The following is a 15,447-nucleotide window of genomic DNA, read 5'->3' as shown; positions in this document are numbered from 1 at the left end:
GCTTGCCTTAAAAAAAAAAATAGCCTATATTTGTTTCTTTGGTCTGTCTCTTTCGATCAAGAGCCACCCTCAGAACTGGTAGCCTAAATACAGACGTGAGGGTAGGAGCCAATAGGATTTCTGCGCGAGGCTGGAAGACGGTGCTGGAACTGGACTCTTCCCTTCTGGCCGGCTCACACGGTGGCCGGCGGCCCCGGCCGGGTTTGGGCGGGAGAAGCGGGACTGAGGGGCAGCGGGGTGGGGGGTGGGAGGTCAGGGTGGGAGGTCAGGGCCCCGCCCCACGTGGCCGCCGCTGCCCGGCTCGCCCCAGCCCCGCCCGCAGGCGGCCGCGCGAACTGCAGCGAGAGCCGACGCCAGGCGCGGGGCTGCCGGCCAGCGCTCCCCACCCCCGGTCCCCCGAGCCCCGCACGCCATGGCGAGCGCCCCGCTAGTCCGCAGCTCCGCGGCCGCCGGCTAGCCGGACTGTGCGGTGACTGCTGCCTTACTCCTTCCCCCTCCCCCCGCCGCCTCCCGGGGCTCCGAGCCGCGGTGGGGAGGATGAGTCCCTGGAGCTGGTTCCTGCTGCCGACCCTCTGCCTCCTGCCCCCCGGCGCAGCCCCGCGGCGCGGCGCGCCTGCCTCCGCCAACTGCGAGCTCAAGCCCCAGGTGAGGCGCGCGTCCCGCGCGGGCGAGGCTGCTTCCCCGCACCTCGCGGGGGTGGTTACCGTCCCAGGCCGGCGAAGCACCGCGCCCTCGGATCCCGTGCGTCCGGCCGCGGCCCCGGGTTCCCCTTTCTGGCGGGGGGCGCAGCCCCCCGGCCGTATGAGACCCTGTCCCCAGCCTTCGCTATTGGGCAGGGCAGCAGAAGGGAGAGTCCCGGCGGGGTCTCCTGGGTCTCTCCAGCCTGCTTCGCGGGCTTTAGGGGACGTCGGGCGGATGAGTCTTCGACGACCGAGCGCTGCAGGGACTTGGGCACATTTACTTTGGAAGTTTGTTTTGCCCTCTCTTGCCTAGCGTTTAATTTCTCCTGCTTTTATTGAGATGGTAAAAGCGCCCTGCAGCTGCTTGACTTAACCTTCATATATTCAATACCCGAGTTAGAAGGGATTTGGGGGAGCTGAAGCCATTCCCCTTGTTTTACCGATCTGGGAAACTGAGGCTCAGAGAGGGACCTTTGTGCCCCAGGTGACAGAGCGCATTCGCGAAGTAACCACATCTGACAGCCTCGCGTTCACGCACACGCGCTTCCCTAGATATTCGCATCAGCGTTTTGCAGGTGAGGGGAACTCAGGCGAGGGAGTCCCGGTGACCTGCCCCGGTCCACCCAGCCCTCCAGGAGCAAAAGCCGAGCGGAAATAGGAGAGGTCTTGCGCCTCCGAGACTGGCCTTCTATCGAGATTTCCTTCTCCTGATCAGTTTTCTTACGCTCGGAATTTTCTGTCGTTCTCAAGTTCCTCTTTTCCGAGCTCCTTGGAGCTTGAATTTTGTGTTTGTGTCGGTGGGTCTGATCTCCGGATCTCTGGAGCTGGGGAGGGTGATCCTAGGCCCGTCCTTTGGATGGCTTGTGCACCCTTGGACACTAGGTCGGCCCACCTTCGGTGACACCTGTGCAGCATCGTGGGCCCCGTCACCCTGGCTGGTGGTAATTTTATTCATCATCCTAACCACAGCGAAGGAGAGGGTGACCTAATTGAGCCTTCCTGTTCCACGGGGTTTAGCGGGGAGTCACACTGAGCTCCCTAACGCGTCCTGGGCTGCGGACAGGCGGAGGCTCTCCCTCTAGGAAGGCGGGAGGCGCAGTCGCCGGAGAGGAACGGTACGGTAGCTGCGCCCTTGTTCTACAAAGCAGAAATCCATCCTTTCCTATGAAAGCAAACGTTTTTCACTGTTGCAAATCCACTCGTAATTATAGTGTGACCAGTGAGTCTTGATAACGTCTCTGTTTCTCTTGATTCTTGAACCTGTCTTCATGGCCTTTTTACTCTCTAGTACTCAAACTTTTTGGTCTCAGGACCCATCTACGTTCTAAGAAAGTATTGAGGACTCCAAAGAGCCTTTATGTATGTGGGTTAATGGAAATATTAGTAAAACACAAGAATACATAAGGACACATGCCATTAATTGTCATAGCAGTGATATTATGCTACACCTGTAGCCTCTAGAAAAGTCTATTTGTATACACTTAGGAGAGAATGAGAGCATAAGAGGAAAATATCTTAGTATTATTATTGAAATAGTTCTGACTTTACAGACTGCTCAGAAGGGTCTTGGGGACAGCCTCAGGTCCCTGGACCACATTTTGAAAATCTGTGTTCTGTTCTGTGGGCAAACTGTCTTATCCCCTGCCGAGGTCAGGTCAGTCAGTGGCAGGACTGTGGGTGGGTGCCCGAGGAGGTTGGGGTCTTGAGATTGTAGAGCTCCGGAATCCAGCCTCCAATCCAGTGCAGCGGCTTCCTGGGTAGCATTCTGCGGCTTGAGAGCTGGTTTGGTGGTCAACTTTCGTTAATCATTACAGAGAGCTCTTCTGAGCTGGTCTGTCTGCAGATATTGCAGGCTTTGCACTGAGCACCACGCAGGTTGTCTCTTCCTTATCTATACTCAAACAGAACTCAGTAAGTGTTCTTTATTATTCCTGCCTCTGTTCTTTCACATGTGCTATTTCTTCCCCCGCATATCCACATGCTTGCTCCTATACTTCCATCTGGTCTTTCCTCAAACTCTTTGAAAGAGACCTTTCCTGATTATCTATTAAAGATTATGTCAACCCCCTGACCCACCTGCCCTCCTATCTGCCTTTCCTGCTTTATTTTTTCCCGGAGCACTTAACTGATAAAAATTTGTTTGCTTCTGCTTCCCTAACCCCCCCCTCCCCACACACACACCATGTAATCTTCATAAGGGTAGGAATTTTTGTCTGTTTGGCTTGCTGCTGCCTCCCCAGTGCTTAGAAGAGTGCCTGGCTGCAGTAGATGCTCAATAAATATTTGTGAATGAAGAGTGTCAACTAAAGCCAACTCACTTTGGTATCATCCTAGCTGGTGTGCTGAAGAGTACTTTTGGAAAAGTGCCATTATCACAGGCCCCAGGAGGCTGGGACGGGAGGGAGCTGAGGGGTGCAGCCGCTAAGGGACTTAGTCTGCATTGCACAAGTTGTCATTGTGCTCCTTTGTTTCATTGCATGGATTACTGATGTGTGTGTTAAAATCGCCAGTGACTCAGTTGACAGAGCTTGTAGCTTCTTGCGTCTGTCATCCATGGCCGCGTCTTTTTCTTTCAGGGCAGTTGCAGCAAGGTTCAGAAGGGAAGTGTTTATGGTGTTAAGTTTTTATTCTATTCAGTCATAATGGTTTTTTTTTTTTTTTAAGATTTTATTTATTTATTTGACACAGAGAGAGAGCACAAGCAGGGGGAGCCACAGGCAGAGGGAGAAGCAGGCTTCCCGCGGAGCAGGGAGCCCGATGCGGGGCTCGATCCCAGGACCCCAGGATCATGACCTGAGCCGAAGGCAGCGGCTTAACCGACTGAGCCATCCAGGCGCCCATCCTTCAGTCAAATGTTAAAACACATGGCTTCAGCTAGTGGCACATGGTGGCCACAGTTACACTGAAATGGGCTGGTAGAACAATTTTGTTCTTTTCCTTTTGTGGAGACAAAACAGCCCCACCCCTGAGTATAAGGGCGGCAGGGGCAGTTGCACCCCTCGGACCCACGCAGTGGCCTGGGGGGTTGCTGGTGGGCAAAGGCACGGGGAGAGCTCCTGGATCAGAAGCCCTGAAGACTTTTCTTTCAGCTCCTGCTCTACCCAAGGCGTGCCTGGGAGGGAGCCGTCAGTGGCCGGCAGAGGGGGTTGCTGGTGCCACGTGGGACAGAGCTATCCCCTTGGTCAGAGCAGAGCTCCGTTTACTGAAGAAGCTCTGTAAGATGAGGAACGTTTCTTTAAAAACACTTCAAAACCCCTGCCTTAAAAAAGTGGGAAAGCCCCCCAGATTGTGTTATTTTGAAAAGACAGAGTGGGAAAAGGTGGCAATCTGAGGATTTAAAAATGGTGTGGGGGTGCCTGGGTGGCTCAGTCAATTAAGCGTCCAACTCTTGAGTTCGGCTCAGGTCATGATCTCAGGGTTGTGAAATCAAGCCCTGTGTCAGGTTCCATGCTCAGCGCAGAGTCGGCTTGAGATTCTCTCTTTTCCTTTCCCTCTGCCTCCCCCCACCCTCTGGCTCATTCTCTCTCTCTCAAATAAATAAATAAATAAATAAATCTTAAAAAAAAATGTTAGTGTGGATTTATTTGGGGAGGTCATGGGGCTAGGGAAGGGGATCTGGACAGAGCCTTTTCAGATTCTGAGTCAGGAAGTGCTCCTGAGCCACCTTGTACCTACTAGAGTATTCGTGGAAAGAGATAGGACGCTGAATCATGAGTAGAGCCTGTTGCATGTTAAGGTCGCATATTGTGGTGTTTTAAACCCAGGGCTCAGCCTGCCTGGCTTCGAATCCACTCAGCAGCTAGGGGACCTTGGGTAACATCTTAATCCTCTCAAGGTTTCCATTTCTGCATGTGGAAATGGCCAGCATCTTAATTAGTTGTGTATCTTCTCAACTGCCTTTCTTCCGATTCTCTCCTGAATGGGGGGTGCCTGGCAGGCTTTCACCCCCACCATGCTACCAAAACTCTTCTTGTTTAGGTCCCCAGTGTCCTCAGTGTTGCTCCATCCAGAGGCCAGTTCTCAAATCCTTGTCTCATTTGGCCCATCAGCCACACTGAACCCCTTGCTTACATTCTCCTCCTTGAAGCGCTGTCTTCAGTTGGCTTCCCAGTCTTTCGATTTTCTCAGCAACCTCGATGGTCACTTCTCTCATTCTCTTTCGCTGGCTGCTCTTCTTTCCCTTGACTTTGCAAGGTTAGATTATTTCTAGACCTTTTTTCCCCCAATTTACACATAGTCCCTTGGAAATCTTACTCAATCCCATGACTTTATTTATTTTTTTATTTTTTTATTTTTTTTTAGTCCCATGACTTTAAAGAACATCTAAATGGTGACAGTACCTCGTGTTTATCTCTGGCCCAGGCCTCTCCGAAAGTCCAGACTCCTGCATCCACCTCCTAGCTCAACCTCCCCACTTGGTTGTTTGCTTGACACCTCGACTCAGCAGGGCCCAAGCCAGACTTCTGACCTTCCGCTCTGCTCCTGCTCCATCCTGTCTCTCCTCTCTCTTGGTTGATGGCAACTTCAGCCTTTTAATTAACCAATTCCTCAGCAAGTCCTATTAGCTCTAGCTTCCAGAATATATCCATCACATCTCAGTTCTGTCACTACCACTGTGTTCTCTCTCTTGGATTCTTTTGGTAATGTCCTAACTGACTCTCTTGCGTCTGTCCTCATCCCTCCATAGTCTACTCCTCATGGCCACCAGAGTGATCCTGTTTACGCATTAGGTCGGCTCCTATTGTTCCTCTCACAGAAACCTGCCCTAGCTCCAGTGTGGCCTGGCCTTGCTCACCTCTCTGACCTTTCCCCTGCTTTGCTCTTCTCTCATCCTGCCGTAGTTATGATGACATCCTTGCTAGAACCTTCCTAGAACCTAGAACCAGGGCCTTTGCACTGCTGTTCCCTCCTCCTGGAGGAAATGCTCTTCTCTCAGACATCCCCCCGGTTTGCCCTTTCACCTCCCTTCACAGCAAGGCCTAAATCTCCTACCAGACATTCCGTGATTTTCTGATCACTTTATTTAAGGCTGAATATCTCCTGCACCCGTATTCCCTGTTCCCTTTCCTGCTTCCATCTTCTCCACAACAGATATCACTGACATACCCGAGGCAGGGACCTGTTTTTCATTCACTGTTGTATTCCTAGTGCCCTAGAATATCCCAGCGTCTCCTGCCTACAACAGTGCCTGATACATAATAAGTGCTGCATAAATAATTGTGGAGTAAATGCATGTTGAACAAATGTAGTAGGAGCATTCATGTGCAATGCTTGGATTGTCCCTGGTGCACAGTGACCATTATTGTTCTTAGCGTCATTATTGTTACTATGTGGCTGGATGCCAGAATGTGAGTCTTTTTTTTTTTTTTTTTTTTACTATGAGCAGTTTTCAGCAAAAAGATTGTACAACAACTGCATTTCTATTTTTTTAAAAAAGATTTTATTTATTTATTTGGCAGAGACAGTGAGAGAGGGAACACAGGCAAGGGGAGTGGGAGAGGGAGAAGCAGGCTCCCCAAGGAGCAGGGAGCCCGATAACGGGACTCGATCCCAGGGCCCTGGGATCATGACCTGAGCCGAAGGCAGCCACTTAATGACTAAGCCACCCACGCGCCCCAACAACTCCATTTCTAGACTAATACTAATTGAAAAGGCAGTAATAAATAATTAATAAAAATGGATACATATAGTTGAACAGATTTTGTTTAAAGAGAAGTTAAAGGGGCACCTGGGTGGCTCATTCGGTTAAGCCTCTGTCTTCGGCTCAGGTCATGATCCTGGGGTCCTGAGATTGAGCCCCGTGTCGGGCTCCCCGCTCAGCGGGGAGACTGCTTCTCTCTCTCCCTCTGCCCCTCCCCCTGCTTGTGCTCTCTCCCTCTCTCTTATATAAATAAATAAATAAATCTTAAAAAAAATAAAGAGAAGTGTTAAGTATTTTGAGGTAGGATGAGACTTTAGGGAGATTAAGGGTATTGGGGGAAAAAACAAACCAAAACCAAAGTGAAATGAAACCAGCCCTCCCACTCTGCCTATCCCCCAACCCCAACCATGACCCTGCAATATGGGTTGGATTTTCCTGGGAATATATTTAATATCATAGTCTCCTGATAGATGACAATGAGTTAGGGTGCCCACGGGTTTAATAATAGCATTGTAGCTCTTTGCTCTGTCTCCCATTTGGAAACTGTGTAGAAGTCCTTTGCTAGACTGTGTGGAACTTGTGTGAGCAGATCCCTCCTATAGGTCAGCGGTGCCTAGTCATATCACCATCCAGGGCCCTTCAGTTAGCAACTTCCCCGTAAAATGAACAAATAAACTAAAATAAACGTCTACCTAGAAGACCACCTCTACCAAACCAGTCGCCTTGATAGGTAATCATTTTGTGACCCATTTTAAATGAACCAAAGTATAACTGTCCGTCTCGGCTTTTGATTTGATTAGCATCTAGTTAACCAGTGTTTTTCTACTGGCTTGATTTAATTCTAACAAACAGTGAGGCATTTGACTGCTTAATTAGCCTTGGCAGCCATTGTTTTGGATAGAGTTTCAGTTTGGCTTTTTGATGTATTTAAATAACCCTGGAGACAGTCATTACTCCATAAGAGGGTGCCTGAGGGCTGGCTGGAGACCCTGGATTTGATTCATCCCTTAATATCAATTCAACCATTAATACGTTTTAAAAATACATTCTTTCTTTCATTTTTCATTCATTTAACAATTACCTGTCTAGTTTGTTTATTCCCATAACCTATAACAGATATTGTTATCTAACTTTTAAAGATGGGGAATCTGAGATAGAGAGAAATGAAGTGGCTTTTAAAAATCTCAGGGAGGTAGCTGAGACAGAAGCAGAATTTAGGCTCTTGTTACCAATTAGTGCAGTCTTGAAAAGGTGTGTGTGTGTGAGCAGAACTGTAACTTAAATACTTAAAAAAAAAACCAAAGTCACAGGCTGGGGGCTAGTGAGATATGTTCTGTTTGGCTTGCAAGGCATTTAAGAAAATGGAGGCAAAACATATTCCAATCGGATTTTTTTTTTTGAGAGAGAATGTGTGAGCTGGGAGGGAGAGGCAGAGGGAGAGAGAACCTTTTTTTTTTTTAAGATTTTATTTATTTATGGGGGGGAGAGCACATGCAGTGGGGAGCGGCAGAGGGAGAAGCAGACTCCCTGCTGAGCGGGGAGCCCGACGTGGGGCTCCATCCCAGGACGCTGGGATCATGACCTGAGCTGAAGGCAGACGCTTAACCAACTGAGCCACCCAGGTGCCCCTCCAATTGGAATGTTTTATTTAAACTCAAGATTTGTAGTTGCTTTTTAAAAACCTGTTCTGGAACACTAGGCCTGCTCCCAGGTGGCCAGCACTGGCTCAGGCTGCTTTAGCCAATAGTGTTCATCCAGAGCTGTGAGCCTGTTCGCTGCCCACCTTCCCCCACCATTATCTCATGCCCAACCCTTGTGTTCTCTGCCCTCCTCTGAGTGGTCAGAAGGTGTTTTGTGGAAGGTGGCCAGGGGGCAGGAGGAGAAGAGAAGGTTGAAGGCTGTGAGAATGGGGCCCCTGAATCAACCAGCTTTTGCCTTAGATTGTGAGATTCTGTGTATCATTTCATTTGAAAATAGGTAGATGCTGCTTACTTAAACCATTAACACACAAATGCAAATACAGCTGATCCTCATTATTTGTAGATTTCGTATTTGTGAATTGGCCTGCATGCTAAAATTGATTTGTAATCCCTATGCTTATGGCACTTTCATGGTCATGTGCAGCGGTTCCTAGAGCTGGGGAAAATTTGAGTCGCCCGATGCACACGCTCGCAGCTGAGGTCGAATAAATTGATGCCGTGCTGTGTTTCAGCTCTCAACAAGTAACAGGTGAACAAGTGTCCTTTTGCTGGTCTACTGAATGCTACGTTTCTTGCATTTTATGCTTCTTGTGGGTGATCTCACTGTTTAAAATAACCAAGCACAGAGACCATCTCGTGTTCCTAAGCACAAGGAGGCTGTGACATGCCTTAGGGAGAAAATGGATGTGTTAGATGAGCTTCGTTCAGGCATGAGTTGTAATGCTGTTGGTCGTGAGTTCAGTGTTCATGAATCAACGACATGTATTCAATAAGGTGCTTTTCAACGGAAGCACATACAAAACAGGGCTATGCATTGATCTGAGAATGAAAATGTTGTGACCAGAGGCTTGTAGGAACCTAACCCTTATATGTCTCCTAGGAGCAGCAGTTCATTATTCGGTAATTCAGTGTTTGTTTATAGAACATAACTATGACAATAATGAGAGCTGATGGTAAGTTGAAACTCTGCCATCCAGGAAAGCATGTTACTTAAAAGGCTGCTGAAATTAAAGCTTTTTTTGTAAAGAAATGTCTTTTCTGTAAACCTGGATTTTCACATTTCTGGGTTGCTTGACGCATGGTTCACCTCATGAGTCTATCTGACTTTGAGACTTGAAGTCCTGGAGGGCTGCCCTGTGCACGTTTTTATATGGGGTCTCTTAATAAACAGACACGTCGTCAATGCCCACTGTCGAGACTGAGACACTCAGGGCACCGTGGCTTGGCCTTGGGTGGATGCTCACCGCTTCTAAGCCTGTAGCTGCTGGGAGAGAATGTGCAGCCATTGAGAGCCACTGCTTTTGGGAATGTTGGGTTTGAGGTCCAAAGCCGCAGACACCATCAGTCTCCTGCCTGGGAGGTACCAGTGGTCTCTTCAGGTGTCCCCTTATCTGTACCAGGTGTGTCCTTGGAGTCTCTTGAGAGTCCCTGCTTTACCTCCGGCCCAGTTCATTGCTAGGGCAAACTCAAGGACGGCTATTGCTTTTTCGACTTCAATCAGCATTTCGGTGGAAAAGGGGGAAAATGCTGCCTTGAGGACTCCTACTGCTGGCAGGTGAATGTACCTAGACTCAGTCTAAATCCGACTCTGATCATTTTTCTCCTGCTGTGTGACTTGTCTCTCCAATTCGTTCTCTCCTGTTGGGTTTCTGACCGTCCATGTCATGACTTAGTGTCCTTTCTGTTCCTTTCAGCAAAGTGAATTGAATTCCTTCTTGTGGACCATAAAGCGAGATCCGCCGTCTTACTTCTTTGGCACGATCCATGTTCCATACACTCGGGTGTGGGACTTCATCCCGGACAACTCCAAGGAGGCTTTTCAGCAGAGTAGCATTGTGTACTTCGAGCTGGACCTCACGGACCCCTACACGATCTCAGCCCTCACTAGCTGTCAGATGCTGCCACAGGGAGAGAACCTCCAGGACGTGCTCCCCTGGGACATCTACTGCCGCCTCAAGCGCCACCTGGAGTATGTCAAGCTCATGATGCCCTCGTGGATGACCCCAGACCAACGTGGCAAAGGTCTCTATGCCGACTACCTCTTCAATGCCATTGCGGGGAACTGGGAGCGGAAGAGGCCCATCTGGGTGATGCTCATGGTCAACTCCCTGACGGAAGTGGACGTTAAGTCCCGTGGGGTGCCTGTCTTAGACCTGTACCTTGCCCAGGAGGCTGAGCGGCTGAGGAAGCAGACTGGGGCCGTGGAAAAGGTGGAAGAGCAGTGCCATCCACTGAATGGGCTGAACTTTTCACAGGTAAGACCCTCTTTGTATGAAGGACTTGGCCTTTGAATGTGTGTGAATCCACTGAATTATAATCTAGTAGGTGGACCAGAAGCATAGTTTATCCAAAAATTGTCTTTGCTCAAGAATGTTATTCTGGGGGAACCTGGGTGGCTCGGTCAGTTAAGTGTCTGCGTTCAGCTCAGGTCATGATCCCATGGTCCTGGGATCGAGTCCCGTGTTGGGCTTTGTGCTCAGCAGGGACTCTGCTTCTCCCTCTCCCTCTGCCTGCCACTCCCCCTGCTTGTGCTCTCTCTCTGTCAAATAAATAAATAAAAATCTTTAAAAAAAAGAATGTTATTCTGATGAAAAAATAAGCCTAAGAGTCAGTTATATCAGTTAAAGGTTTTTTCTCTTATTATCCCAACAAATATTGGCATACCTTTGTCACTTGTTTTAACTTAGACCATTCATTGACAAGCTGCATTGAGAGGATGTGGACAATGTGAATGTCAGACTGACTGTCACAGGGTATGGCCTGGTTTGAAAATGATGCTGGCCAGGGCTGTTTTAGGTCACCGTGGTCCCTTTGGGATCACTGCTCTCCCTTTTCAGATCACTGCCCCCAGGAAATTCCTTTGTAAGGCCGAGTTATGTTCCTCTTTTCCATAGTTTATAGTCCCTCCCTCAGGACACGAGAATTTAGGTTCATGTTCTAGAAGTTCTTCATTTCTCGTAAGACAAGTGACACTTTATTAAAGTGCCATTGTTTAATCGGTTTGGTGAAATTTGTTGTTGTTAATGTTTTAAAGTGCATTAGGTGCTTCTGGGGGCCAATGGGAATTTTGCAGTATGAAATAAGTAGATTTTACTTAAAAAAATTTTTTTTAAAGATTTTATTTATTTATTTGACAGAGAGAGATATAGCGAGAGAGGGAACACAAGCAGGGGGAGTGGGAGAGGGAGAAGCAGGCTTCCTGCTGAGCAGGGAGCCTGATGTGGGCCTCGATCCCAGGACACTGGGATCATGACCTGAGCTGAAGGCAGATGCTTAACGACTGAGCCACCCAGGCGCCCCATTTAATTGAAGTATAGTTGACATACAACATTACATTAGTTTCAGGTGTACAACATAGTGATTTGACAGTTATATACACTATGAAATGTTCACCACAATAAGTATGGTTAACATCTGTGACCATACAAAGTTGTTACTATTATTGACTATATTGAAATAAGTGTTCTTGTTTTGCAGATATTCTCAGTGGTTGGCCTTGGGAGGTTGGACCTCAGAATAAAAGTCAACCCTCTAGGCCTTAGCAGATATTGAAAGGCTGAACTGGGGCTGTTACTTAAAGAACTTAAGGACATTCAAGAGCCTAAAAATAGTGTTCCTGAGTTGATAATAAAATTTGTAGGGAATTTAATTTACCTGGCTAAGATTCTATATTAGTAAACACTTAGGTGCTAAAATACAGTATTTGTTTAGCACATTGAGATTTATTGACAAATTAAGGGACCAGTAGTTGTCCTATTGATCTCTTGGGGGAGTTTTCTTGCATTATTTTGGAAACCCAAAGAGTCAATATTCTAATGTTTCCAATGTCTGCATTTAATACAATGTTTTCTAAAAGACAAGTGCTTTGATTTAAAGGCTCATTGATTTTGACCTTACAAGCTTGAAATCTGTGAGCATTTTTGCCCGAGCTAAGCCTTCTTTCATACTTCCAATTGGGAAGGGAAAAGGCTTGGAAGTAAAATATTATCTTAAGCAAGGTATCATTGTGTTTTTTGAAAAAGATTTATTTATTTGCGGGAGAGAGAGAGAGCATGCACAAGTGGGAGGGGCAGAGGGAGAGAGAATCTCAAGCAGACTCTGCGCTGAGCAGGTAGCCAGTCACGGGATTCGATCCCATGACACATGAGATCATGACCTGAGCGGAAACCGAGAGTCGAATGCTTAACTGACTATACCAGCCAGGTACCCCAAGCAAGGTATCCTTGAAGGAAGGTGTGTCGCACCATTTTTTAAGATAATAAATACATTTCAGAAACATTTTAGAGCACTATAGTTATATACTAGAGTGTCATTTGATTTTGTGACACCTTCTTAAGGTTCAAGTAGGTATTTAATGTTCATAAACTAAATTTTTTTATAAGACCTTGAGGCTAAGCTAGTGAGTTTAGAGTTGTTTAAATTTAGGAGGGACAATTGTATGACGTTCCTGAGACTCTTTTTGGGGTGTAACTTCCTATGTTTCATTTATAAGCAGTAAAATTCAACCTTAGCGAATAGGTCAATGACTTTTTTTTTAAATTTTATTTATTTATTTGAGAGAGAGAGAGCATGAGAGAGGGGAGGTCAGAGGGAGAAGCAGACTCCCTGCCGAGCAGGGAGCCCGATGCGGGACTCGATCCCGGGACTCCAGGATCATGACCTGAGCTGAAGGCAGTCTCTTAACCAACTGAGCCACCCAGGTGCCCTCCCTTGGGTCCTTTTCTTTTGCCCCTTTGAGGAGTGGTTGGTTCCTTCCTCCTTGTTCTCTGTAGCTCTGAAGGACTCTGCCCTGAGACAGGGAGATGGCCAGGTCCTGCAGGCTCCTGAGCAGCTACCAGGAAGAGGCGGAGGAGAGACTGAGTCTTCCTTGAGGCCGGGGCAGGCTGCCTGGGAGGAGTCCCGTGGCCCTATACTCCAGGGCTCCCCACCCTCCTCTTAGATTGTAGGGTGGAGGCAGCTGGAGCCTAAGGCACAGCTGAGGCTGGAACGCTGTGCTGGCAACGGGAGAAGCAATGGACCCAGAGCCAGATGTACTGGGATTAGAGTTCCTGCACCATCACCAGTGTAGGACTTTGAGCTGTTCCCTTAACTTCTCTGAACTTTGTTTTCTCATCTTTAAATGGGGCTAATAATACTTGCCCCCTACCATCCTGTTGTCAGAAGCCAATAAAACAGTAAATTGGAAAACACTTCATAAATACTATACAGATATAAGGGGAAGAGAACTAACATATAATGCCTTCTGTGAGCCAGGCCTCATCGGTAATTTTACATTTAATCTTCAGAATTTCACAAGATGGGCAAGCATCATCCCCATTTTATAGGTGAGAAAACTGAAGCTCAGTGCGCTTAAGAAACTTGCCCATGATTGCATAACCAACAGATGGAGGAATTTGGGTTTGATTCCAGATGTATTAAAGGTCATGGTGACTTTGAGTCTCCAAAAGGTGTGGTGGTGAGGGTGAGACCTTGGAGATTTGAGTTGCAGTGAAAGATTCTGGGCTTCTGTTGTCTAATTCATTAGCCATTGGCCACGTATGGCTGGGTTTTCAGCACTTGAAATGTGGCTAGTGTGACTTAGGAAGTGAACTTTAAATTTTATTTTATTTTTTTTTAAAGATTTTTATTTATTTATTTGAGACAGAGAGAATGAGAGAGAGAGAGCACATGAGAGGGGGGAGGGTCAGAGGGAGAAGCAGACTCCCTGCTGAGCAGGGAGCCTGATGTGGGACTCGATCCTGGGACCCCAGGATCATGACCAGAGCTGAAGGCAGTCGCCTAACCAACTGAGCCACCCAGGCGCCCTAAATTTTATTTTATTTTAGTTAATTTGAATTAAAATTTAAAAACTGATCATTGATCCAGTTATTGGGAAACTTTTAAGTGTGTTTGGAACACCTTGGGCATGTGGATCTCCTTTCTCAACTATAAATAATATGAAATTGAACTACAAATCAAATGTTTTGATGCAAATTTAGTATCCAAAGTGAGATGTCAGGTGAGTGGAAAATACATGACAGATTTTGAAAACTAAGTATGAAAAAAGAGTGGATAACTTTTTATACTGATTACCTGTTGAGATGATAATGCTTTGGATGTACTGGGTTAAATTAAATATATCATTAAATTTAATTTCACCTGTTTCTTTTCTTTCTTTTTTAATGCGGCTATTAGAAAACTTCAAATTAGATATGTGGTTCACACTCTGTTTCTGTTGAATAGCAGTGATCCAGATTGTTTCTGGATGCGTGTGTCTGAGGCAGGTCCACTGGGAGTCCATGCTGCCTGTGATGTATCCCCTCACTGGACCATTTGCCCATGTGCCTAGCCAGGGCTCTGGGGAGCCTCTAAATGCCGATGGCTGCCCTTTCTGGTGTAACCGGCCTGGGTCAGCTTTTCTCCATTGAGTTGTGATGCTCTTTGTTTTTAGCATATCATTGCACACACACATTCTCTCACACCCACGCACGCACGCACCACAATGCACGCACCACGCGCAAATGCGTGCCCTCCCTCTGCCTCTGCACTTCCTATTTTGTTCCGTGGATCTGCTTGCCCCTTTCTGTGTTAATATCACATTCTTAGCGACTGGATTTAAATATTTCCTTAATGATTTTGATTATCATTTTGATGATGGTTTTGTTAATTTCTCAGTCAGTGTGGGCAGAACTGACATTTTTCCCCATGTTAAGCCCAATAATCCGGGAAAATGCCATCCTTTCCATTTATTTGATTGTATTTCAGTCTTATTATTTTGTAGAATTCTTGATCTAGATTTTGCTCAAGTCGTAAGTTTACTCATTGTTTTTAATAAAAATCTTGCTGGTGTAAAGGCTCTCTTCTCAATGTGTTCTCTATCTGGTTACTGATTTTTTATATATTAATTTAACCACTGAGTTGAAATTGTGTATTTTAACAATGGTAGTTGATCCTCTTGCTTTCTTAGTGACCAGATACATCACTGACAAATAATTATTTTGTCTTTACCTTTCTGCAGTTTGTCTCATTTCTTCTTGCCCTCATGTGTTGGTTAGGATACCTAAAACAGCGTTAAGTAGTAGTGGTAACAAAGGGCATTCTTTCTTTCCCCAACTTGAATGAGAATGGCTTTATTATTTCACCATTAAATGCAACGCTGGTAGTTGATTAGTCTTTCTGATGTGAATGAAATGTCCTTGAATTTCTGTTTTACTAGGAATTTTTTTTAAGATTTTATTTATTTATTTGACAGAGAGAGAGCACAAGCAGGGGGAGCGGCAGGCAGAGGGAGAAGCAGACTCCCCGCTGAGCAGAGAGTCCAACACAGCTCCATCCCAGGACCCCATCATGACCTGAGCCGAAGGCAGACCCAACTGAGCCACCCAGGTGTCCCTGTTTTACTAGGAATCTTATCAGAAGTAGTAGTTGTTGGGCGCCTGGGTGGCTC

The 15,447-nt window shown here is 46.8% G+C and overlaps 1 protein-coding gene across 2 annotated transcripts in view; it reads left to right on the top strand.

Annotated features, from left to right (window-relative positions):
- Positions 1-292: 292 nt before the first annotated feature.
- Positions 293-15,447, top strand: part of TRABD2A (TraB domain containing 2A) — a 48,557-nt gene continuing 33,402 nt past the window's right edge. The window contains exons 1-2 of one of the 2 annotated variants that reach the window (XM_081796678.1): positions 293-645; positions 9,716-10,276. In XM_081796678.1, coding sequence (XP_081652804.1) covers positions 538-645; positions 9,716-10,276 — 669 coding nt within the window. In that variant the 5' untranslated portion in view covers positions 293-537. The remainder of the gene's footprint in view (positions 646-9,715; positions 10,277-15,447) is intronic. The other variant, XM_081796677.1, reaches the window with a different exon arrangement.

Source organism: Leptonychotes weddellii, chromosome 10 (assembly GCF_054177405.1).
Source record: "Leptonychotes weddellii isolate Sample4059 chromosome 10, ASM5417740v2, whole genome shotgun sequence".
NCBI classification, from domain to species: domain Eukaryota; kingdom Metazoa; phylum Chordata; class Mammalia; order Carnivora; family Phocidae; genus Leptonychotes; species Leptonychotes weddellii.
This window is presented reverse-complemented; position numbering and strand designations above follow the sequence as displayed.